The sequence below is a fragment of the Marmota marmota genome, unplaced genomic scaffold, assembly GCF_001458135.2.
Source record: "Marmota marmota marmota unplaced genomic scaffold, marMar, whole genome shotgun sequence".
Lineage (NCBI taxonomy): Eukaryota > Metazoa > Chordata > Mammalia > Rodentia > Sciuridae > Marmota > Marmota marmota.
In genome coordinates, this window is record NW_026000019.1 from 18,554,737 (window position 1) to 18,581,272 (window position 26,536).

Genomic DNA, 26,536 nt, shown 5'->3' on the forward strand with positions numbered 1-26,536 from the left:
AGTTAATTAGAGGCAAAAAACAGAGATCACAAAATTGGGGGATGCATTTGTTCTCCCACAGAGAATGGGTGACATTGTTTCTTTAATTTAAGGACCAAAAGCAAATGAGGAATAGGAGGGAGGAAAAAGGAAATGTGAAATATTGAACGGAAAGGAGAGATAAGAAAAAATGGAAAAGGTGGAGTAAAAATGAGTCAGAGAGGAGACAGGGCAGGGTTGAAGGGGGGTTAGGGCGTGCTATGGTTTGGATGTGAGGGGTCCCTCAAAAGCTCACGTGTGAGACAATGTGAGAAGGTCTGAGGAGAGACGATTGGGTTCTCGCTGCGACCTAATCGGTGAATTGATCCCTGGTGGGATTAACCAAGTGGTAACTGGAGGCAGCTGGGGAGTGGCCAGAGCAGGTGGGTCATTGGGGGCGTGGCTGTGGGGTATCCATTTGTATCTGGAGAGGGGCTCCTCTCTCTGCTTCCTGATCAGGATGTGAGCTGCTTCTCCCCAGCACACTCTTCCTCCATGATGTCCTGCCTCAAGCCCTGAGGAATGGAGCCTGATGTCTATGGACTGAAACCTCTGAAACCTGAGCCTCAAATAAACCTTTCCTCCTCTACAATTGTTCTGGTCAGGTCCTTTTAGTCACAGCAGTGAAAAAGCTGACTGAAAATGGGGCTGAACTGGATAGAGTTGGCAGGAGAAAAACCCTTCATCCTTGGCCATTTCAGCCATCTGGTCAGCCAAGGAGGTCAGTTACAACAGTTGTGGTGTAGACAAGAGCTTAAGAACCACACGCTTCCCTGGGACCAGAGGATTTAGCTTCTTCTGAATTGGGGGTGGGGACAATCATGCGGCCAATCAGAAGAAGAGCAAGTTGGCAAGAAGCCAATGGGAAGTGGGCATGGAAATGGGTCTTGCTGGCTATCGGTTGGTGTGGTGTCCCCCGCAAACGGAGGCGGGGCTGGCTCTGGGATTTTGAGAGCCTCGGTCTTGCTCTCAGCATTTAACCAGCTTGGGCTTGGCAGAGCATTACCTTTGGTCTTGGTAGTTTGGAGAAGAACTTGATTTAGGATCATTGACATTTGCGGTTTGAGGATGCCACAGACCTGAAGAGCCCCTTGGGGGACAGGTGATGTGACTTGAAGATGTAGTGTTTTGAGTCCACTTCTGACTCACTCCTGGCTACACATCTGCATTATTGTGACCTGTGGACCAAACAGGTACCAAACTAGAGAACAGAGATAAACTTTAAGTATTCTTTGGGCTACTTAGAAACTTCTAGAAGTTTGTAGGTTAAGGCTAATGGTGAGGAAAAATGAAACAACGGAAGTCCTTCTCAGCACCACCCTGTGAATTTGGGTTGGCTAAGCCCTACCTCAGGGCACCAGCTGCAGTGGGGGTCGGGGGTTGAATCAGTTATTCATGTGCAAGCCATGTGCCTGTCATGGGGCACCTCTGAAGGGGGACGTCTCTAGGTCAGTCAGTGCAGTGTGATCAGACTTCACCCTCGGTCTTTCCCTTTGCTTTTACCTTATTCACTCCCATCCTCACCCCAACCTTGACTGGCCGTCACTCAACTCTGACCTTGTTTCCTATTTGCTATTTTGGATTTGGATGAAGCGCAGAGAGACAAAAGAGGTATTGGGGTTGGAGTAGAAAAAATGGAATTCTAAAAGGAGTTTCACCCAGAGAATGAAGAACCAGGTACCTTGCTCCTTCCCCTCAAGGGCTCGATCCTCACATGTTTGTGGAGAACCTATCTTGTGCCACACCTGTGTGCATGTCCTTAATGAAAGCCAGTGTTCGGCCCAGGCCTTTGAGAAACACATTACCACCTGGTGACGACAGAAAGTGCAGGAATCAGTACAGCCCCTCTCCCACATGCATGTAGTAGTAAGAGGAAGAAACGCCAGCGCTTGCTCCAATATTCTTGGAGCAAGAGGTCAGACAGGACACAGTAATGTGTTCCTGGACAGGAGGAGAAGCACTCAGGTCTGAGTTGGGACAACCTTGGACAGAAGCAGGAGGGGTGAATGGAGACCTGGCCCGCCTCATGTTCCTCTTTTGCACATTATCGCAGGTTAGTCTGTAGCAGAGAAAGTCATAACACACGTGAATCCACCAAGTTAGGTCTGGAGAAGCAAAGATGTCGAATTCTTCCTTCTGGTCACCGAAAGAAGGCACCACACCTGACTTACTCTGCGGGAGGCCAGTTGGTTTCCTCACCACGAAGGACCGTTTCATGATGCTTATATGTGGCACTCTTGTTTTGGGAGGTAGGTTTCCTTGCCCCAGCCTGCCCTGTAGTACCGAGGATGGAACCCCTGGCCTGGCACATGTAAGGTGGGCACTGTGCCATTGAGCTTCTCCCTAGCCCTGGGCGGTGGTTTGTGAAACTCGGCTTTCCTTTGGTTCTTTGAGACTTTTCTTGGTGCAGAAAGTGATCACAACCACATCAAAAGAAGAGGCCCAGGACTCTTCACGTGTGACTGGATGCTGCCAGTCTAGCATCGCTCAGGTTTCAGTAGCATCTACTGACGTTCCTTCAGCCAGTCACATTGGCTGGGCATGGCCGTGTGGTAGGCACTGTCTCACACCAGGGGAGTGAGACCGTCCTTAGCCTCATGGAGCCCTCTCATGTGGGGACAGGCCAGCCAGGAATTACCATGCAGCATGGTAAGTATAGCCATGAAGGTACTGTCTGAGTGTCTGGCACCAAGGAGGAGAGAGAACCTCGTGTGCCTGCCTGGCCAGGCCTGACCCAACCAAACCTGACTACTGGGCAAAGCCCAGAGGTACAATTTGCATAGCTGATGTTATTAATTTTGCACATTTTATTACAGCATCTGATGTGATTTTTTTTTCTTCACTCCTACCCCACTTTCCAGAGGAAACTAGGAAAGCCTTTACAAATAAAGGCTCTTAAACAATGATTAAGAATGGAATAGGTGTGGCAAATGGTATTCATGCGGATACAGTAATGCACTTGATAGCACAGGTGCTTTATCTCTGATCACAGTTCAACGCCAGCGATTAGAGAAAAGCTTCTAGACCTCGGAAAAAGAAAAATGTCAGCTGTTCAAAAATGCAGTTAGAGAAAAGCAAGCACCTTTTGTTCCTTGTCTTGTGATGGCAGTTTTCTTTATGGTTAGAGTCAGTTAAAAGTATTTCTGGCTTTTAGGAAACATTATAGAACATACATTGAAGTAGCTTAGGATGAGCAATTATTATTATTTTTTTTTTAAAGAGAGAGGAGAGAGAGAGAGAGAGAGAGAGAGAGAGAGAGAATTTTTAATGTTTATTTTTTAGTTATTGGCGGACATAACATCTTTGTATGTGGTGCTGAGGATCGAACCCGGGCCGCACGCATGCCAGGCGAGCGCGCTACCGCTTGAGCCACATCCCCAGCCCAGGATGAGCAATTATTAATAAGATGAATGATGTAGGTACTAAGACTGGATTTTCCTTATTTCTCACCTTCAGATCCTTTGGTAAGATACCAATATGGTGTTCCTAATATGTCGGCTGGGTTGGCAAGTGGGGCGCTGTTGAAGCCTCAATATTTTCCAAGTTCACCTGTGAGGGATGCTACAGTCTGTGTGTCTTACACATAATAGCATTTGTAATGACCATCAGATATTCACTCACAATAATATAACACACAGAAAGGTTTAAAATAAGTAACTAGAGTGAACATTAAATCGTTTCAAAACTATAAATCGTTATTATTTTCTATTTTGAGCTTCACCCTAGCCCTGAGTGGTGGTTTGTAAAATTCTACTTTCCTCTGCCCTCTGAATTTTCTCAGTGCAGAAAGTGATCACAATTACTCTTTAACAAATTTTTTAAAAATTCACACTTTATGGAGTGTGGTATAATTTGATACATGAGTAATGATCAAATGAGGGTAATTAGCATTTTGAAACTGTAGAAGTTATGTTTAAATGGTGCAATTTTTTTTTTTTTTTAGGATTCTCGAGGATGTTTTTCAAGAATTCTGAAGTCATTGTCTTGACCATTCTTTCTGTATCAGGATTTATAACAGGACAACTGGCTTACCATTTTATTGAGGTACTGTATGTATAATAAATGAGAGAATAAATTAAAGGACAAATATCAAATACAAGGTCCACTTTCATCTCATCCCCAAACATGAATGTTTTAAAAAAAATGTGAACAGCTATTCAAAAAACTTCACCTAGTCTAAAATATTTGGCAAATGGAAAAACACAACCAAGGATGAATGATTAGGGAAAGTCCAGATAAACCCATAATTGGTAAGTGAGGGGGTTGGTTGGCTTTCCTGGGTTCTTGTCTCTGGCCTTCCAGCCTTGCTCAGGCTTCTTTATCTCCCCTGCAGAGGCCCCTTATAACACGCAGCAGTTGTTTCCATGAGGAGGCAGATTGCATGTAAAAGCCAAGCAAGAGAAAAAAATTCATTGATTTAGTAACTCCTGATTTCAACTGCATAACAATATGATTGATAAGCATTTGCCTCTGCTCATTCTTTATTTTTAAACAATGAAGATAATGCTTTTTACCTGTCCAGGTTTGTAAGAGTCTATTGGTCATCCTAATGTACCACTGCTCTTGCTAGCTAACATCTTTTGAGTGTTTATTATATTATTTACTAATTTATTAACTAATTAAGTCTTGAATTAATACATTCATTCTTGTGGCCACTCAGTGGAAGTGGTTCTCTGTTCTTATTTGGCACACGAGGAAACTGAGACCCAGAGAGGTTAAATAATGATAGTTAATCCATTGACTAGGCCAAAATAAACTTTTTAGGAGGGAATATTTACAGCACACCAATCACTGTTGTGTTTTCCATTATACTATGTGCAGCCTTCTTAATTATATAACCGATTATATGATTATGTATTATTTTTCTCTACTGATTAACTGAAGGATTTTTTCAGTCTTAAGCAAATTTATATGAAACCACAGGTACCTATGCAGTATTGCTTTTCCTGCTTAAAGCCAATTAAAATAAATATCTAGTAGTCAAATAAAAAAAATGCTTATCTGTGAATCACCTGAAATTATTTCAGGTATTACTGATGGTAGGCACATCACTATTTTATAAACTGGCTACCCTCCACAGGCAGTGTTCATATGGCTAAAAATTCCCTGGTAAATAGAAGACTGTATATTTGCCTCTGTGTCTATCAACTGATTTATCTCTCTACTGTCTCTACTACTCTAGGACTCTGAGACTGACCTTGGAGATAATCTCTCACTGGTTGTAAATGGGCATATTCTAAAGTCTACATGAATGGACATAGAATTGACCTAATTTCTAAGATCTGAGAATGGCAGCAAACTAATTTCTCATTTGCCTTGTATTAGGTGTATCCAGTTGTTTACCCTCTTCTAAGAACACCAAGTTTTTCGCTTTATTCTTATTTTTTGCCTTTAATTGTATTTGTGGCTGCTTTGGATGTGGATTTTTATATAGTCAAGAATGTGTTGTGGCAGGTAAGAACACATTTTGAAACAAACTGCAGTCCATTCTTGCTTATTCAAGTTGATCAAAAATGATTGTTTTATAGCAGATTCCTCATTAATGAATTAATGAATTTTGCCTTTTGTGTTGTTTTACCCTCTTCATTGTGTAGAACCACTAATTAAATAGAGTTGGGGGGAGGGATTAATATTTGCTTAGTGACCACCAAGAAAAGGCACTAGGTAAATATCATCTCCATTTTGTACACAAGCCAACTGTGGCTCAGAAGTCATCCATCAATGTCAGGACCTGGATTCTGGTCTCACACCTGGCTCAGCTTGGAACAGACTGAATTGGGGGACCCCTCTGAACTTAAGAGCAACTTGCTGGTGCTGACAGTAGAAACTGAAGGGCTACAACCCTCCACCTGGGGTGCCCAGGAAACACAGTGGAGACTGCCCCCTCCCCCAGTGGTCTGACTAACTCCCCAAATCTACACGTGTGCATTTCCTGTTTGTCACCTGGCTTCTGCTCCTATAAATTATAACTGCTTCTGGCTGTTTCTCTCCCTCCTTTTGATCAAGTTCATTTTTTCTCTTCCCATCTTTCCCCTATTTCTTATGGGGGCAGGCAGCCAAATACAGCCTGCAGGAGGCCAGCAGGCTCCCTGGGATAGGCCACCTGCAGATCTGCCCGGTTTTTCACTCTGTTCCAGGGCATGCATCAGTGGCCAAACTGAGGCAGCCACCGCAGTCCCTTCTCACCCCATTCTTGTGATCACAAGAGAAAGATTTTAAACAAGTCACTCAGAGCAGCAGGCATGAGTTTATTAAAGGTATGGGAAAAGGGGACACTCTTAAGAGAGAGAGTGAGTCCTCTCAGAGAGGAAAAGGACAGTGTGCCCCCCCCCCCCCAGTTTTATTGGCGGTTCAGGGGAGTTTAGAGAGTCCTGCTCAGGTTCACCTCTTGGATTTTGACTGACAGCTGGACAACCCAGTCCCCACTCTGCATGACAACTCTAGGTCACTGTGGCCCATGCTGACCCATCCTATATTGAACCTATTCTTGCATATTTTATGGCTGGGGACATCATTCTTATCTCCCCGAGTTCTGGGATCTGGTGTGTGTAAACTTTCAGGGTAACTTGTGTTCTCTTTAACAGCATTTCAGGCCTACATTTCTCTTGCGGATAACAGGTTGTTTGCTGAGGAATGTAACATATCCAATTGACTTTAGCCAGGCAGTTTGCAAGTAAATTGTTGTTTATTTGTTTTTAAAAGAAAGGATATGTGGGGGGATCAGCGCAGTGGGCCCACTTTATAGGATGATTCCCTTAACTTTGTGTCCCCACTGATCCTGTCTGTTACCTATCAAAAAAAATTTAAGGCTTAAATACACAAAATCCCCCCAAAAGCTAAAAGTCAATCAACTGATATTAATTCAAGATGTCCAGACTGATCAAGGGTGGTGATGGCCGAAGACTGGGTCGGCTGTGGCAATTCCTTAATGTGACAAAGGAGTTTCCTGCGTCCTCCTTTCACAAAAAATTTCTCTGTGTGGGGCCAAGGTGTTTGGTCGCTGTTTTGCCACCACAGAGCTGCTTCTGTAGTTGGTCTCTCAAACCCAGCCACGGCTGTCCCAACCAGGTTCGTGTAACAGTTTGCTCTATCTTTACCATGCCATCCCTGGGCACGCCATCTTCACTAGGAGGGGATTCCATCTGAAGAACGCGCTTTCTTGGCTTTTCTGTGAGTGGCAGATCTTTTCCGTGTTTTCTTCTGAGATTGCAGCGATTCAGTCACATCTTCAGCTCCACTTCTGTTTCCAGCTTTCTAGCTCTTTCTATTGCCTCTGTAGTCTTGAGCCCCTCAAAGTCATCCATGAGGGTTGGAATCAACTTCTTCCAAATTCCTGGTGGTTGACATCTTGACCTTCTCCCACGAGTCACAAACATTCTTAACGGTGTCTAGAACGAGGAGTCCTTTCCAGAATGTCTTCCGTTTCCTTGACCCCGAGCCATCTGAGGAGTCAGTGGCAATGGCAGCTGTAGCCTGATGAGCTGTATTCCTTAGATAACGAGACTTGAGAGTGGAAATTGCTCCTGGACCCATAGGCTAAAGAACAGGGGTTGTGACAGGAGGCATGAAAACAGCATTAGTCTCTGCACTCTCCGTTAGAGCGCCCGGTGACCAGGTGCATTGCCAAACTGCAATAATATTTTGAAAGTAATCTTTTTTTCCCAAGCAATAGGTCTCCATAGTGGGCTTAAAATATTAGGTAAATCATGTAAATAGATGTGCTGTTGTCCAGGCTTGGTTGGTTTATTTTAGAGGACAGAGAAAGTAGATTTAGTGTGATTCTTAAGGGCACCAGGATTTTCAGAATGGTAAGGAACATTGGCTTCCCCTGCAAGTCACCAGCTGCATTAGGAGAGTCAGCCTGTCCTTTGAAGACTTGAGTCCAGGCGTCCACTGCTGTTCTTTACCTATGAAGGTCCTAAATGGCATCTTCCTCCAGGGGAAGGCTGTTCCACCTCAACTGGAAATAATGCTTGGCCAGGCAGTCCTCAGCAATGACCTTGGCTAGGTCTCCGGGTGACAGGCTGCAATTTCTGTGCCACACTTGCTGCTTCACCAGCAGCAGCAGTTATGGAGACGGCTCCTTCTTTTAAACCTTATGAACCAATCTCTGTGGTCTTCAAGCTTCTTCCTCACCTTTCACAGCCTTCATAGAATTAAAGAGAGTTAGGGCCTTGCTCTGGTTGCGCTTTGGCTAAGAGGAACCCGGTGGCTGCTGTCATCTTGTGTGCTAACAGGGTCTCCTTATCAGGAAGAGACTGCTGGATTTCTTATCTTTTACTGTTCAGTGCAGCAACCCTTCTTATTTCCTTCAGGAACATTGCCTCTGCATTCTCAATTTGACTGTTTTGCACTAAGAGGCCCAGGTTCCAGCCTACTGTGGCTGTTCAAGGCCTTCTTCCCAAAGCCAGATCATTTTCCAGCCTTGGATTTAAAGTGAGAAGAGGTGTGAGGTCCTTTCACTTTACAGGCCGACTTTCAGTATTGCGGGATCTCAGGGAATAAAAGGGCCCAGGGAAGAGAGATGGGGGGATGGTTGGCTGGAGGAAGAGTCAGCACATACACATCACTTATTGATTAAGTTTGTCATCTTGTTTGGACAGGGTTTGTAGCACCCCCAATCACAATAGAATATCAAAGGTCACCATTCATAGATAACCATAACAGACCAGAAATAATGAAAAAGAATGAAATGTTTTGAGAAACACCAGCATGTGACATAGACTCACGAGGTGAGCCCCTGCTATTGGAAAAATTGCTATTGCAGGGTTGCTATGGACCTTCAGCTGGTAACAGCAACAAGCAAACCAGCGTCTGAGAAGCACAGAAAACAAGGCACGCCTGCCGCTTCCTCAAATGCAGCTTCCCGTTTACCACTTTTACTTTAGCACTGTCTAATCTACTGTTTAATCTTAGTGATATTTTCAATCTTTATTCTTTTCTCCCTTTTTATTTTTTAATACATGCATTTAAAATTACAAATCTCCCTTTAAGAAGGCTTTAGTTGCATCCCTCTGGTTCTGATGGCAATTTCTCCATGAAAAAAGTATTTAAAAACTTTAGAGAAATGGAATATTGCTAAAAATGTTCAACTTGCCAAGGGCTTCCTCTAGAATTTAAAAGACCTTGATGGCTCTGTAACCATTAGAATTGAACTAGTAGATAAGAATTGCCTAAAAAGGAAAATATGAGACTCGGACTATTTTAAATGCAAGACCTGTGATTCAGTAAAAAGATAACCCCAATCTTATGTTTTATAAACAACAATATAAGGGGGAATGCTCCCATATTTTTATTTTAAAGCCTGGTTGGTCTGAACACCAAAATTGGAGAAGAATGATAAGAGAAACTTCATGAGCCAATCTCACTCACAGAAACCTACTTAGAAGAATTCTATACTATTTTTTTTTGGCACAATGTATCTAGGGACATAAGGATAATAAAAGTATGTTTGAGGATGAGGCCCTGCGCTTGCCTGGCACACTTGCGACTCTAGGTTCAAACCCAACACCCACAAACAATAACCGCCACCGAACAATCAAACAGAATGATCCTATTGTGTTTATTTAAAACTATAAGGTTAATTTAACATTTTAAAAAATCTCAATGTAATTCATGTTCTTAAGAGATTTATGTACAAAAGTCATGTGATATCACCATAAATATAAAGAGAGCATTTGACAAAATTGACATTCTTTTTAAAAAAATATTTATTTTTCAGTTACAGGTGGACACACAATATCTTTATTTCATTTTCAAGTGGTGTTGAGGATCAAACCCAGTGGCTTATGCATGCTAGGCGAGCACTCTACCACTGAGCCACAAGCCCAGCTCCCAAATTAGCGTTCTTTATGATAAAAATAAGGGACAGAAAACTTCCAAATATGTATAACTAATAGCCTTGGAGAAACAACAGGAATAAGGCAGTAATACCATAGAAAGAACAAAGAACCAGGAAGAGATCTTGAAAGTTGAAAATATGATGGCTGAGCTCAACTAATTCAGTGAAAGAGATCAAAGGGAGAGCTGCAGAGACTCACAGAAAATAAAACAAAAGATAGAGGTGGAAAATGAAAGGACTGAATAACAACTTTTTTCCCCCTGAGGGATAATTTTGGAAAATAAGTTTCTTGTATTTACAGAAATAGAAAATTGCATAAATTTCTGTATCTCAAGCATTTCAGGAGTCTCCTGTCCCTGTTGCAGAGTAGAGAGGAGGGGAGAAAAGGGTTGGTTACTGGGTACAAAGTATAGTTAGACGGGAGAATTAAGTTCTAGCACAGTAGGATGCCTCTAATTAACAAGAATTTATTATATATTACAAAAAAGAAGAGTACAGAGGAATTTATGTGTTCCTAACACAAAGCAATGATGAATTGAGGTGGTGGATATGCTGATTACCCTGATCTAATCATTACACAATGCATACTTTGTATCCCATAAATATGTATGGTTATTATGTGTCAATTAAAAATAACAAAATGAAAAAAATAGGTATATAAAACCAAGATTTTATTCTTAGAACAAAAAGCAGTCATGCCATCTTTGGATATTAAATCTAATACCTTATTGTGAATTGGTTCACAGGTTTTGTTAACTGGATTTATTAGCTTTTCTATATCATTCATCATAATTGGATATGTGGTTCTGAAATTCAATTCGGAGTCATGGGATTTTCAATCTTGCTTACTCTTGAGCATCACTCTCAGCATTACGGATCCTCTTCATTCTGTGAGCTCACTAAAAACTCTTGGTATGTCACATTTATTTCTTTTTCTCACCTTGAAGATAAGAGGGTACTTTCTTTTCTTTTGATTATATTTTCCTTGCATAAATGGTGCATTGAGCAGAGCAGGAATTGGTGCTCTCGTCCTTGAGGGCAGGGCACTGTTGGACTTGAAGGAGGTAGAGCAGAGAAGGCCGTCACTGAGGAGCTGAGGTAAATAGTGTCGGTATAAAATTGAGGGAAAGGTGACCCTCCCGGAAGGTGACAAAAATTGGCCTTATTGTTCTCCGACACTGAATTCTAAGCCACAAGGTAAAGATTCCACATTGGTGAGTTTGTTTACCAATGAAGAGAGAAAATACAGACCCCTTTCCAAGGCCTTGCTACCTCTCATTAGAACTGGTTCCCTGGTGGGCTGGGTGGTGGTTCAGTGGCACAGAGCTTGCCTTGCATATGTGAGGCCCTGGGTTCCATCCTCAGCACCACATAAAATAAATAAAATAAAGATATTGTGTCCATGTATACTAATAAAAATAAAAAACCCAACAATAACAAAAAAATGGTACCCCTTTGAAAGAACTCAGGTTGGGCAGCTGAAGAGAGGAGGTAAAGATTTAGGTTGGCACTTCAATGTATTTTTTCAGTAAGTGCTTATTTCCAAGAGGGTTTGGGGTCTTGTGTTTTTTCCCATACTACTCAGTGAGGTGAAAGGTGATCTCATCCTGAAATATCCTCCTATTGTCATGTTTATTAACATAGCAGTAAAAACATGAAATAGAGGCTATGGTTACTGGTTTTGACTCACAAATGTTTTCCTAACTAACTTCAAAGCACTGGTTGTATTTAGAGGAAACAGATCACCTTATGACTGGAGGAGAAACCTCCTGGCTTCCCGTGCGATATTCCCATTTTTACACTCATTGTACCTGGGACAGCAGAGAAGGGTGTTAAATACTCCTGGCGGTAATGTTCTAAATTGCTACAAGGTAGTTTTATTTCTCCAAGAGTCTGATCCTGTGCTCTAAATTTTTCTCTTTGTACACTTAAAAAAGATTTTGAAGTTAAAATAGCTGTGTATGGGTTGTGGACTCAGATGATTTTTGTTCTTTCCCTTTTCTAAATTTTGCAATGAACCAATATGTTAGTTCTACAATAAAGACACTGAAGAGTAGTTACTATCAAGTTTTAATGTTAAAAACAACTACAAATCAAACATACAACCTCATTTGCCAAACTTCTGCTTGCCCCTCATCATCTCACTGAATCTGGGAGAAGAATTAAAGGATCTCCTCACTAGATACATCCATGTGCTGACTCCAGTCCTGAGGAAGCAGGGGTTTGTACCTTCGTCACAGACTTGGCAGCAGGTGGTGAGGGCGGCTGAGCTTGCCTTTTTTGTGGGCCATGATAATGAAGCAGGAAGAGAGACACAACCAGCTAAATATTAATCCACAGTCACACCTGAGCGCCTCTGACATTGACCCTGAGCTTTGGAATATTCTGGTGTTTTACATCCAGATCAAACATCGAAAAGCAGAGATTTCCTTTCTTTTAAACTAGATATAATGTCCTTAGAAATAATAATATAAAATGACTTTTCTCTACATTTACTCAATTACATTTCAAAACCTCAAAGGAAAAAAATCAGAATGTTAATTAGGTCTTGTTTTCACTTAAAAAAAATTGTCACCTAATGTGATCAGTTTAGGTCTTGATGGATTTTATTAAATATAATATTAAATATAATTATAAAAATATATATGATGGATTATATTAAACAGCTGCTTTTAAAATGTGTATAGTTGTGCAATCCTTTCTCTATCAATTGGCCATTGCATTAGGCGCATAATGTGCCACCCTGGGTCACATGTTCTTGAGTTTGGGGCTTCTGCTGTCAAGTAAAAGAAGTCCAGGGCTGGCCCCAGTCGCAGTTCCCTAACTCACCAAAGACGGGGGGGCCCTCTAGTTTTATACCCCTGTGGCTCAGGTAGAATTTACCTTCCTGCCTGAAGCAACTTGCCGCAGTCTGGCTGGGCACAATCAGGAGCCACTTGTCAAAAGAAACTAACTTTATTTTTAGAACCACACACGCCAAACAAAACAGCCTCTCAGGAAAAATCCTCAGAGCCTCAACTGCCACCACCGGCTTTCCACAAGCCTCTCTCTCCCACACCAGCCTCTCTTCACCTCCCACAATCCTCCTGCTCTTGAGGCTGATTGGCTGGGTCACGTGGGCGGAGCCAAAAAAAGTCCCCCAATGAGCAGCTCCGTGGTCTGAAAGGGCAGGGAAACAGTCCAATGAGCATCACCGCAGAGGAGCCAATCAGCTAGATGTTGCTGGGGCCGAGGAGCCAATCAGCTAGATGTTGCTGGGGCCGCTGTGAGCCAATCATCAGCCGGCAGCTGGAAGTTTGCTGGCAGCTGGAAGTTTGCTGGGGCCCCTTTGGCTGTGGCTCTCAACAGCAACTAAAAAACTGGACAAAATGTATGAAAAAATAGTTCTTAGATATTGGCCATCAGATGACGCAGGACAGTGATTCCTCGGGGGTGGGGGAGAAAAAGGGAGAGAGACCCATGGACTCTGGATGGCTCTGGCCTCCGTTCACCACCTGGCAGGAGTTTTCAGGTGTCAGTGGGGGGAGGATAACCTAGTTGGAGCCTGGTAGTTTCTCTAAGTTGAGCAGTGCTGGAGCCGGGAGTCCAGTGGGGCCAAGGCAGCCTGAGTTCACAGAGACCATAGCTGCCTTGAAGGATCTTTGACTGGGTCAGTATCAGTGCTTGCATGTAAGCAGAGTGCCCAGCACTGGGGAGAGAAAAGGGAGTAACTCCCGTCAGGTTTCCTTCCACACAGTATAACTCATGGGATGTCAGCGAGAGGCCATGGAAGGTTATTGCCGCCGTAGTGGGAAGGATTAGTTTTAGACTAAAGGCTGCTCTGGTGCTCACAACTTAAAAGCAGGACTCAAGTGTTCACATTGTTTCCAAGTAACTCAACTATGTTCTTATGCTCAAGAATATTTATAGAAATAAATGCACAGTACCTAAGAAGGGGAAATGTACAAGTCTGAAATCTAGTAAGAATTACCCAGCATGAAAAATAATCAGGAAAAGAACACAGCAATAACACAGATGATAGTTAGTCCAGACATTAGAACTGTTATCCCAAGCTGGACCTGCAGCTGCACCCCTGTCCCAGCTACTTGGAAAGCCGAGGCAGGAGGATCACTTGAGCCCAGGGGTTCAAAGCCAACTTGGTAAACATAGCAAGAACCTTTCTCTCAAAAAATAGTTATTACAGACATATTCCAAGAGTTCAAAACTAAAGGAAAGGTTGAGCATAGTGTAGAACCTGCTCATACCAGATTATAAGGGCCAATTGTTAAATAATCAGGAATTTTGCAAACACAATTATTAATCATCGGTAGCTTAGAATTGGCTGAAGTGTGTACTCATGGAATTGGCAAGCACTGCCAATTGGGCATTTTTAAATTTTGGAGAGCTAGTTTATTAGCCCACCAGTCTCTTTTATGTGTACATAAAAGAGACCTAAATCAAGCTTCTAGAGATGAAAACCACACTGTAGATAGATTAGACACTGAAGAAGACAGGTTGGTGAACTTGAAGACACCACAATAGAAACTACCCAAAATGAAGCGCAGAGAAAAATGAACTGAGAGGACAAATGAACTGAGTATTGGTGTGGGACAACTACAGGTGACCTGGTATACATGTCTCAAAAGAGGAGAAAGAGAGAAAAAGGAAAAAACAAAAATATTTGAATAAATGATAAATAAAAATTTTCTAAGTTTCATGAAAACTAAAGCCATAAGTTGAAGAATTTTAATAAACCCCAAGTCTAACACAACACACAAACACACACACACACACACAAAACTACACCAGGGCACATAAAAATAAATCCCTTAAAACCAGTTTTGATAAAGAGAAAAAATTTAAAACAGCCTGAGAAAAAGATATTTTACATACAGAGGAACAATTATAATAAAGAAAATCTCTTCAGAAACCAAGCAAACCCAAGAACAGTGCGGCAACATTTTTAGAGTACCAAAACATCACTCCCAGATTAAAATTCTACACTCAGTGAAAACAACTTACAGTGAAGGCAAAATACTTCCTTAAACGTATGGTAGCTGATAGAATCTCTCAGCAGCAGCTTGCACCGCCACTACCACAAAAAAAAAAAAAAAAGAGGTACAGGAAGTCCTTCAGGAAGAAAGTGGTTATCAGATAGAAATTTAGAATTCGATATTCAAGCCCCTGGTAACCTCTACTCCATTTTTGGTGTGTATCTATGTGTCTGCTCTGGACAATCATATAAATCAAACCATACAATATAGTTGTCCTCCCCCATCCATCAGGGATACATTCCAAAACCCTTAGTGGGTACCTGAAACCATGCATAGTACTGAAGCCTATAAATACAATGCTTTGCCTTATACAACTATCATAAAAATTTATAAATTAGATTAACAATAACTAATAATGACTAGAAAAATTGTAACAATATATTAAAATAAGTTATTTAAAACATAGGAATTTCTGGAATTTTTCCACTTAATATTTTTGGATCATAGTTGCCCTCGGGTGAATAAAATTATGGAAAGCAAAGCCTCGGATGGTGGGGGGTGGGGGTGTGGGGACTACGGTAAGAGGCTCTGTGTCGGGGTTCTTTCACTGAGCATAATGCTTCAGGGTCCTCCGAGTTATAACACAAGTTGGTAGGTACTTCATATCTTTCTGTGGAGAGAGAGACCGCATGTGTTTATCTACTCATTAGCCAATGAACGCAGACTTGCTCCTATTTTCTGGCTATGATGAGTCAGCTGTGACAAATGTCCACATACAGACCTTTGTGTGGACTTGCATCTTTAAGTTCTCTTGCGTATCTACCCAGGAGGAGAACTGCTGGATCATACTTTGTACTCAGCAATGATATTCTTTTGGGGTCTGATTCATGTGTATTCAGGTTAAATGGAGAGTCCTAAGATTTGTCTCATCTTGAAGCTCGAGCATGGTGGAGGCATTGGCCAACACAAGGAGTGCTGTTGTCATGTTCCTCTGTCCCTGGAAATTCAGAAGGCACAAAGGAAAAATTTAAAATGACGACTGTGATTGTCTTAGAGACCCATCCCACTCATGGCTGTTTCCTCCTTCTGTTCTTTCTTTTTCATTTAATTTTTTTTTTTTTTTTAGTTGTAGGTGGACACAGTACCTTTATTTATTTATTTTTTACGTGGTGCTGAGGATCGAACCCCCATGCCACACGAGCGTGCTACCACTGAGCCACAACCCCAGCCCCCCTCCTTCTGTTCTGTCAATTTCCCTCTCTCCTCTTCCTTCTCTTTGTTCCCTGAATAAGGGCATCATGTTTACGTACCTCAGTAGTTTATATTCTTTATTTCCTTTTCCAGGCCTTTCTAAAATGTACATTGACATGATTAGAGGAGAATCATTGATCATTTGTAGTGTTGCCTGCATTTTTTTTGGAATTTTTCGGGTCAGCTCAGAACAGCTTACCATGTTTACAGGTAGGACCATTTGGGGGGTCTGTACATCTCCTAAAGTCCTTCTTACTGAAATGAAAATGCTTCCAAGATGTCTCTACTGCTCTCCCTATACTTTACTCTTGAACCAATTAAAATGATGTATTGGTTAACAAGAAAAAGATGCCCATTTATGTGTTTTCTTGGTCAGTATAGGGCAAAGAACATTGAAAAAAATATTTTATCTCCCTTGATATGCATATATATACATATATATGGGGGGGCTGAGGGGTGGTTCAGTGGTAGAATGCTTGCTTCACATGTGTAAGGCCCTGGGTTTGATTCCCAGCACTGTGCTTGCATGTGCGCGTGTACACACACATGCCCACGCACACACACACGCCCACGCGCACACACGTGCCCACATCACAATTGCATCATTTGGTGCAGATTTGCTGCTTACCTGGATCAGTCTGCTCTCAGTGAAAGGATGTTACGCGTTGGCTTGGTCCTGGATTTGGGCCTGAGGGTGAAAGCCGAGTGGTCCAGCAGCACCAGGGAGAGGAGTGCCAGACCTGTGTGGCTGACCATCACTGAGGTGTGGGGCGGGCTACCTGGCTATTTTCCAGATGGGGTGCTAGTAAAGAGGAAAGGGGTGAAAGAAAGAGCATGGAGAGGAAAGGGTGTCCTCCTCATCTCTGTTTGTGGCCACTGCAAGAGGAGGCAATTCTCGACAGTGGTGGGCAGCCCGTGGTTGGGGCACGTCCCCATGAAGACACCAGAGGCATTTTCCAGGGACCATTTTTACTGTTTAGGACTTTGTTGTTCAGGACTACCCTGACACACACCCGCCTACTGCCACCCGTACCTCAGTTAATGAAAATTTCACCTCTCCATTTCTCAAAAGCCCCCGGGCTGGAGCAGGGGTCACAAACCGACTGCAGTTTGACAGGACCCTGGCTAGGTTTCATTTGGCCCTGACATGTTTTTTTTTTTTTTAATTGGAATTGCTTGTCTCTTTTTCCTCTGATGTTGGGGATCAAATCTAGGGCCTCACACCTGCTAGGCAAGAGCTCAGTCACCAAGTTGCATCCCCAGCTGGTTGACTTTTGTTTGGAGATTCACATGCACGGGTTTTCACAGTTACACACTTTGCCTGACTCTTGAGGATGTGTGAACCTTCTTTCCCTGGGTGAGTGAACCTCAAGCTGCAGACTGCACAGGAAGGACATCCCAACAGAACCGCTTTCCTGGGACACTCCCTTCTGCTGAAGAACGAGATCTCCACATGAAATCTCAAGCACAAACCAAAGTGCCAAGGGTAAAAGAAGCCAAAGTGACAGCTCAACGCTCTCTTTCTTTTTCCTGTAGAGTTACATATCATTGTGGGACTCAGCTTGGACATTTTTGGAAGCATAATCTGTGGATACTGGTGTGCAAGAGTCATCCAGTTTATATTGACTGACATTTTTAGCAACACACTGACCAATGTCATCCTCTGCTTTTCAATGGTGTATATGACTTTCTACGTGGGTAAGGCAAAAATAAGTACAAAAAATGCTTTCACACTCTTTTTCTTCTTTTGTATCTGATTCTGATGTTTTTAATGTGCTATTTGAAGGTTTTTTTCAACCTGGGGCTGTTGGGTTTTGGGGATATTCACACATTCTTCATGGTTGGTATTTTTGCCTCAGACTAGATTCACCCATTTGTTTAGAGCCCAGGGAATTCCCACTGTCGTTAGGAAGGCAAAAGCAAGACAGGATTCGGGGTTGGGGGAACTGTGGTCAAGGAAGCCCTGAGATGAACCTGCAGCCCTGGCCCGGGCAGCAAGTGTCCTAGAGGTGCTCAGCACAGATCGCAAAGCCGGTCCTCAACTGGGTCAAATCTGCTCGGTTTTGGACAGCCTGCTAACTAAGAATGGTTTTTACATCATAAGATGGCTTAAAAAAGAACAAAAAGAAAGAAAAATATTTTATGGCGTGTGAGGATTGTGTGAAATTCGAATCTCAGTATCTAGACAAAGTTATTTGAATACACATTCATTTGTCTGCATATTATCTATGACTGGGTTTGCGTTACAGTGCCTGAGTCAAGTTGTGACAGGTGCCTGAATGGCCCCCAAAGATTAGATATTTACTATCTGGCGCTTTACAGAAAAAGTTTGCTAGCTTCTGATCCTATCCGGCAAATCCTCTGAAGCTGCACTGTAAGGAAAAAATACCATTCTCAAGTCCCCCTGCCCCAATTCTTCACCCAAGATAAAGTACCTCAGGGTGCAGAGTTACATGCATTTGTTTTACTTATTCATTTTCTCTCTCCAGTGGAATATTTTGGAATGTCAGGCATTGTTGCTTTGGCCACTGTAGGACTGAATTTAGATTCCTTAAGCTTCAAGCCGAGGATGGAGTTCATAATCACGAAGTAAGTTTCCTGTTTTGCACGTGGTATAGAGATCATGGAAGGTGGACGCTTCACTAGACTCCCTGTAGGAGCTCTGAGCCAGCTGGCATCAGAGGTGTGTGCCACCACGCCCAGCAACAGAGCACTGTAAAACGTTGTCTGTAGAACAAGTGATGAAAGCAAGTGCCTTCACTCAGCTGAGAAAGACGGGCATAAGGCAGATGTGTTTGTGTAAAAAAGAAAATAGTTTTAAAATGCATTGCTTACAATGGCATCCTTTTCCTTCGCCCTAGGTTCTTGATCATATTTTCCTCTATGTACCACCATTTGATATACACTTTCTTCGGCATCGTGGTTGGATGTGGAGAAATCAAGTATTTTAGTTTCCGCACCGTAGTTTTCATGTTCATCTTATTTGTGACAGTGAATCTTGTAAGGTAATGATTATATTTTATTTATTTATTTAATGATTATATTTTAAAGCTTGTTTCACTGAGCTTAGATTCTTTTTTAAAAATTTGTTTTTCAGTTACACATGACAGTAGAATGTATTTTGATGTATTGCATATACCTGGAGTATAACTTCCCATTCTTTTGGTTGTACATGATGTGGAGTTACACTGGTCGTGTATTCATATATGAACAGAGGAAAACTATGTCCAATTCATTCTACTGTCTTTCCTATTCTCATCTCCCTTCCTTTCCCTTCCTTCCCCTATGTTTAATCCAATGAACTTCTATTCTTCACTCTCCTCCATACCCTTATTGTGTGTTAGCATCTGCGTATCAGAGGGAACATTCAGCCTTTAGTTTTGGGGGATTGGCTTATTTAACATAGCATAATATTCTCTACTCCATCCATTTATTGGCAGATACTGTCATTTCATTCTTGTTTATGGCTGAGTAATATTCCATTGTGTATATGTACCACAATTTCTTTATACATTCATCTATTGAAGGGCACCTAGATTGGTTCCGTAGCTTAGCTATTGTTTATTGAGCTGCTATCAATACATGGGGCTGTGTCACTATACTATGCTGATTTTAAGTTCTTTGGATATAGACCTAGGAGTGGGATGACTGGGTCAAATGGTGGTTCCATTCCAGGTTTTCTGGGGAACCTGCTTTCCATAGTGGTTGCACCAATTTTCTGTCCCACCATAAGCTTAGTTCTTGAGCCCAGAATTGGGAAGCAGCGGAACACAGACAAGAGCAATTGTGGCTGTGAGGGGCAGAGGCTGCCTGGTTGCTGGGGGTGCAGGCTGGGCTGCTGTGCAGGTGGGGAGCGTTTCTTTTCCAAGGTTTCACCTGTGAATTGAGAGAAGGTGGACCACCAGCCGCAGCCTCACTCCTGAGCCTGCCAGGCATGAAAGTTCATGGCCCCATTCCAGTGGTTCTCCTGCGTGGGGGCTCTGGAGGTGAGATAGGAAGTGGTTTAACAAGCTCTCTGGGGGGTTCGGACAGGTTCAGGTGTGAGCACCACTGGACTAGATTAATGGCTCTTAACATTTTTGTGGACTTTCATCATCATTTTTTTTTTGTAATCCATCGTTAGGATAAAGTCATTTATGGAGCACTTTCCATGTATAATTTGCCATTAGTGTGAGTGAAGCCCTGTGAGACAGGCGTTTCTCATCAGACCTCAGCTGAAGCCCAGAGACTCCAGATCCAGCCCAGCATCTACCTGTGGGCACATGGTCTGGGATTGGGATTTAAGTCTGATCCACGAGGCATGCTTCCAGAATGCTGCTGCCTGCTCCCGAGAGCTGTGTCCTCCGTGGGACTCCAGGGTGGTGCCATTTCCACACAAGGCCATGGCCAAGGGAGCTTGGGTTGTAAGATGTTCTCCTGGATTCTCACTTGTACTGTCTCCAGGGGCACCGTGTGCAGCCGTCGTCCTGCCTGCCCTCTCCATCCTCTGCCCCGTCCATTCTGGGCCTGGTCTTGGTGCCCACCTGCTAGACCTATGTGGCTGTCCAACCAGTAGTTATCTAATATTATCTTTTCTCTGCTTTCCTATCTGGACAACTTTAAAAAAACCTGAGTTAGTCATTGCTTCCTAGAATAATTTGTGTGTTTATTTCCAAGGGCAAATTCCACCTCTCACACTTGTTAGTTTTGTCACTATGTCACTTTGAGCACTTACTTAAGTTCCAGTGTACTTATCTAAAGCACCACATTGGTTGGCTTGTAAGTTGAAGGACCACTTATTTCCCAAGGCATGTTTGCACAGCTCTGCAACCCAAGGACTTAAAGTGGAACTGGTTGAACCAGTATCCTCCAACCCCAGACCAAAAAGTTGGAAGGAGAACGGTGTCTGGATGCCACCCTCAGTTTGTGGGACTGGAGAGGGGGATGGCAGAGAGCAGATGTGGGCAGAGAAACCCTAACTGTAAGCAGAGGTGACTGACTTGCCATTTTTCCAAAGCCTGAAGAATTCTTGTAGGTGTGGAGTCAGGGACTCAAAAACCTTCAAACTGGAGTAAGCATTCTGGGGCCATGTGAGGTGAAGACTGGGGTGTGGATGGATAGCTACCAATGCTTTCTGTTCAAATCCTTCCATTGCTTTGAAAGTTCTTTCTCATTCTGAGAAAATAAGGACAGATATATTATAACAATAACAACAACAGCAACTAACTTTACTGAACATTTATTATGTGCCAGGCACAGGACCAGACTCTTGGACTTGCAATACCTCCTGTAGTTTTCAGTGCCACCCTTGCACACAGTCTGATTATTACACTCATCTTCATCTGAACTATAGTGCTGATATTCTCTTGGCACGGATTCCCTCGGGATCCTATAGAGAAATGACCTAGATAGAAAGAAGGCACAAGTTGAAATGATTTGTGTGACATTTAGTGGATGATTCTATGGAAGCTAAGGAAAATTTTGGTTGGATTAAGTTTATTCATGTAGCTACAATATGTCTTCCCATTCCGGATTCTGAATCCAGTCATTTTATGACCCTTCAGGGAATAGATGATCTTGTCAACGTTCTTTGAAGAGGTCTCCATGCCGGCATTTACCACCCACATGCAAATAGAACACAATAGTGTTAATGGTAAATCATTGTATGTATACATGGAACTCCGAGCATTATTTTTCAAGACTTGGTATTACACAGAAAATTTAGATAGATTTGTTTAGTCCCAGAAAGCTTGAATGACTTTCCAGTAAACTGTGTCATCTCTCTTTCTTGAAAAATTTAGGATTGAGTAGATGGTTTCGTCTGTAAGTGACATTCATATGTGAGGTGTGATTTATTCGTTTTCAATGTTTTCTGTCCACAGGTTGCTTACTGTTATTTTTGTGAGCCCGATTTTGATGCATTCCAGTTATGAGTACAGTTGGCGATGGGGAGTTGTCATCACGTGGTCTGGAATTAAAGGAGTTTTTAGCTTACTTTTGTCTCCTGATATTTATAATCTGGCTGATCAAAAAGTAGCGGCACCACAAATGGTAGGGAAAAAAGAATCGCGTCTCATGGTTACTAGTATTTATGCACTTTTTCTTATCCTGTGGCACTTGTTACTATACTCAGATAATAAAGTTAACTGGTTTTGAATTAGATTTTTTTAAAATGCATCCTTTTAAATAGAAGGGACTCAGAGGAAAGTTCTTGAATGTTGACATTGTGACAGGGACCGGTGGTCATGTGTTTAGGACATGGGTGCTAAGGAGACTTGCCTTACCGTCCTGACTCCACCAGTCCTGGTCTGGGTGACCTTGCAGAAGTTCCCAGCCTTGCTGAGCCTCAATTTCCAGTTGAGGCTGGAGATGATGCTGACCCTTTATACATGCTCCATAAATGTCGTTAACTATACAAATGCTCTTTTTCAATTGATGTCAGAAAGCATGGAAAAAAATAATGTCTTTATGGAGAGCATTCCCATCCCTACATCTGTCAGAACAAGAACGGAAATGCTGGTGAAGTATACTAAGGCAAGAAAGATTTTAAATAGTGTTGCATTAAGAATTGTTATCACGTGGTCTGGAATTAAAGGAATTTTTAAGAGGAAGTGCTTTTCTTGATGGAGTATCATATTCCTCACCACATCTATCCTGAAGATTTATAAACGTGTTGGAGTTCCCGTAAACCTGTGGCTTGTCCTTCCCTACTCCAGAGGAAAATTATAATAACCAACATTTCAGCTCCTTTGATTCCCTTATAAGCAATGAATTGGCTTAAAACCAAGTCGACAAGACGTTAACTCGCATTTGGGTACCATTTCATAGTGTTTCCTAACTCTGTCTGATGTGAAGAATCCTCTTGGCTCTGCCATCTGTAATCACGATCTGCAGAATCAGTATGTTCACCAGGCACACGAGGGGACTGTTACCAGTCAGATGGGAAACACCCTGGAGAGATCAACTCTGTCTTACAGTGAGGGGCTCAGAGGGGCTAACTGGCCTCAATCACATGGTTAATAAATGGCAAAGCCCAGGCTTACAGAGGCACTTGTCTATTTTTTTGTGTTTGGTGCCTCTCCAAACTGCACCACAGCTCCAGCCTGCTCCCTCACGGCCTCTCAGTAGCCACGGTGAATGCTGATAGCAGGTGTATGTCCCTGTCCTGCCTGGCTGCTGGGTGTCTCCCCATCCTGCATGTGTACAGGACGTGTACAGCCACGTCTGTGATGGCTGAAAGCTCTTCTCTCAGTGTCCTTATCTGGCACAACCTATTACTTTTCCTTTGTTCACATTCTTCCTGGTATAATTTCTTCCCTGGTATATCGTGTTCAAACAGTGTCCACAAAACTGACCTTTTGTCTCAGCTTATTTCCTGGAGACAGTGTAAAGATTAATGATAAAAGATTAAGATGGAATTTTGTTGGTGGTTAAATGAGCAATGCTTGCCTTTTGAAAACTGAGGTAATATTTTCTTTCTAATCATCTGTATGCTTTGTTTTTAGTTTATTTTCTATGTACAAGTAATATCGTTATTGACTATGGCAATAAATTCATACATGATGACTTTCTCGGCTAGGACATTAGGTAAAGTATATGCATAATCGTTTCCTAACTGGGGAGAAAAATGCAAATAAGTTATTGTTGAGGGTAATGCAGATATTTCTTATGAAGTTCAAGGAACTGGTTTAGAGGCCAGTTATTTTCATTTACTCAATATCTTTGTTAATAACAATTAATAAAGATGCTGTGTAATTGTAATATTGGTTCATCTGGTTTAGCAGAAGCCAAGTGAACAGAGGCTTAAATAAGACACAGGAATCTCTTTTCCCCTCACTGCAGAATCCAAAAGAGTGGGATGGTTCTGCTGCACCAGGTCATCCAGGGGTCCAAGTTCTTCTGTTTCTGTTGCTCCTCTGTTCTGTAGGGTGTTCCTCTAGTCTGCAGGGCAGGAGATTGCTCATTACCACCTGTCTATTATCCAAGCAACTAGAAGAGGAAATGGGGATAGGTAGGTGGGTCGGGGGTAAGCATCTTTCTTTTAAGGGTATAATCTAGAACTTAATATCTATATAACCAGAACTTAATATCCAGAATTTAATATAAATATCCAGAATTTAATAAATTTATCCAGAACTTAATCATGTGGCACACATTCATAAGGGAAGATGGGGAATATCATCTTTTTCTGGCTGGCCACGTATTCACCCCCAGTTCAGATATCCTATTGGTGACAGGAAGAAGGAGAGAATGGACATTGGAAGACAAGCCCCAGGCTCTGCCACCGTTGTCTATTTCTAATAGGAATTTGAGCTTGATAATAGTAATTAGTGTACATGTAATTAAATCCAACAGGAACATTTTCTGTTATCTCAAAGGTATTTGAAACTTGTTTATCATAAAATGCATAAATACAATAAAGTTACAAGAGACACATCCAGTAGAGAAATCCAGGATCAGATGGCCGGCAGCAGTGGTCAAGGGGGAGGGAGCTGGGGTGGGATTAGGCAGTCCTATAGGAGGGTCGGCTCCTCAGCTCTGCTGGGCGAGAACTGATTCCATCAGGGAATCTAGAATTGATCAGACTACTAGAAATTTACATATCCCCACTCACTTGTTCACGGATAAACCACAAGATCAACTTGCTAATTTAAAGAGGGATGGTTTCCTTCCATGTCTGAAATACTTGGTATCATTATCAGAGTAGTCACCTCTGAATGACCATAGCCTTGATAAACCAATTTAGTAACACTGGGAGAGCACAGGCCAGCGAGAACAGAGGAGGGATAACATTTGCCCGTGCAGATTTGCTGGCCAGGAGAAAGATGTTAAATGTGAGGTGTCTCTACTGGCTTTCACATTTCATTATGGATAAGAAAAGCTGAAGAACTTGTTAAAAATGCAAATTCTCAGGCCAGCCTGATTCAGAGGGTATGGACAGAGCCCAGGAATTTGACAGTTTGATCAGCAGCCCTTCTACCTGGAGAAGACACAGGTAGTTTCCCACATTTTGAGAATTACTGGTGGGGTGCCTTGAAATATTAAGTCATGCCTTTAGCAATTGGGCCAGATGCAGTTCAGTTATATAGCCAGAGGAAACAGGGGGTAGGGTGATTCTGTGGAAAACCTGGGAGTGAGCCGTGCCCCTGCCCTCTGCTCGGGTTTGGCTGTGCAGGTGAACTCAGGAGCTCACGGCGTGGTGGTCCCCAGTGCGTTCTCCCTTGCAGTCCTCACTGTGCTGCTCAGGCCCTTGCTCTTCTTTGTCACAGGTTTTTGTGCAATTTCCCTCCCAAGACAAATGGCCATGCAAAATGCCATTCAGCACATTCAGGAGATAATACAGAACACAACCACTTTATACAAGACCGAAAAGATGTTGACAAATGTCAACTGGACTTTAGTGGAAGAAAAAGCGAAGATCGAATACATCATTCCTGTGAGTTGGTGCCTGACAAAAAATAATCCTCTTTTCCTTCCCTTGGTCTGTCTGCCTGGCCTTATAGTCTGTAAAAAAAAATAATAATAAAAAAAAGAAAATAAAATAAAAAGAGAGAAAGAAAAACGAAACCTGATTCTGCTAACCAAATGTCAGAAAACTCAGGAGTTTTGCCACCTTGGGGAAATGACTTTGAATTCTTTCTCCAAAGAGAAGGTCTTGATGGTTAGCCTCATTTGCCAAATATGAGGAGAATGGATGTTTTCACAAACTGGCTGATGGGGCAGCAGGAGAATTTATGCTTCCAATGGGTAGAGATATCAAAAGATCGTTCCCTGTGTAAGTGTCCTAAGAAGCACAAAACAGGACAATCCCGAGAGTAGTCAAGCATGGAGAGTTTGGAGAACAATTTGGCTATCTAGATGCACCTAAAGGAATGTTTATTTCACCACAATTGAAAAACACACTTCTCATATGGGGAAACAGTTCCCAGCTTATGCACGGCTCCTTATCTGAGCAACTCTGAGTTACTGAGATCTTTGCTGAGTATAGCCTTGCTATCTTCTAATATTTTTTTTTTACCTATTTTTAACTTTATCTCTTTGTTTTCTACAATTTAGTCAAATACTGTCCCACTTTCCCACGTTGTACATGATGATGGAACAGAGCAGTCCCCGACAGATGAAGTTTTAATAGAAGAAGCCAGATTGCACGTGGCGATAATACAAATGGTTGGTATTGCTGCCGCCGCCTCTTCCTCCTCCTCCTTCCTCTTCTTTCTCTTCCTCCTCCTCCTTCCTCTTCTTTCTCTTCCTCCTCCTCCTTCCTCTTCTTTCTCTTCCTCCTCTTTTCCTCCTCCTCCTATCCCCATCCCTCTCCTCCTCTTCCTCCCCTTCCTCTCCCCTCCTGCCTCCTCCCCTCCCTTCTCTTTCTCTTCTTTCCCTGAGCGACTCTTTTCCTCTTTCACTGAGAATTGAACCCAGGGACACTTTACCACTGAGCTACATCCTGGACCTTCACTTAGGTCCTTGCTAAGTT

The 26,536-nt window shown here is 42.5% G+C and overlaps 1 protein-coding gene across 1 annotated transcript in view; it reads left to right on the top strand.

The window, feature by feature from the left end:
- The first annotated feature begins 556 nt into the window (after positions 1-556).
- Slc9c2 (solute carrier family 9 member C2 (putative)) overlaps positions 557-26,536 on the top strand; it is a 56,252-nt gene continuing 30,272 nt past the window's right edge. The window contains exons 1-12 of the mRNA XM_048810025.1: positions 557-2,267; positions 3,962-4,062; positions 5,344-5,472; positions 10,606-10,771; positions 16,177-16,293; positions 17,620-17,781; positions 18,573-18,672; positions 18,945-19,088; positions 21,945-22,113; positions 23,568-23,649; positions 25,332-25,498; positions 26,119-26,229. Coding sequence (XP_048665982.1) covers positions 2,138-2,267; positions 3,962-4,062; positions 5,344-5,472; positions 10,606-10,771; positions 16,177-16,293; positions 17,620-17,781; positions 18,573-18,672; positions 18,945-19,088; positions 21,945-22,113; positions 23,568-23,649; positions 25,332-25,498; positions 26,119-26,229 — 1,578 coding nt within the window. The 5' untranslated portion in view covers positions 557-2,137. The remainder of the gene's footprint in view (positions 2,268-3,961; positions 4,063-5,343; positions 5,473-10,605; positions 10,772-16,176; positions 16,294-17,619; positions 17,782-18,572; positions 18,673-18,944; positions 19,089-21,944; positions 22,114-23,567; positions 23,650-25,331; positions 25,499-26,118; positions 26,230-26,536) is intronic.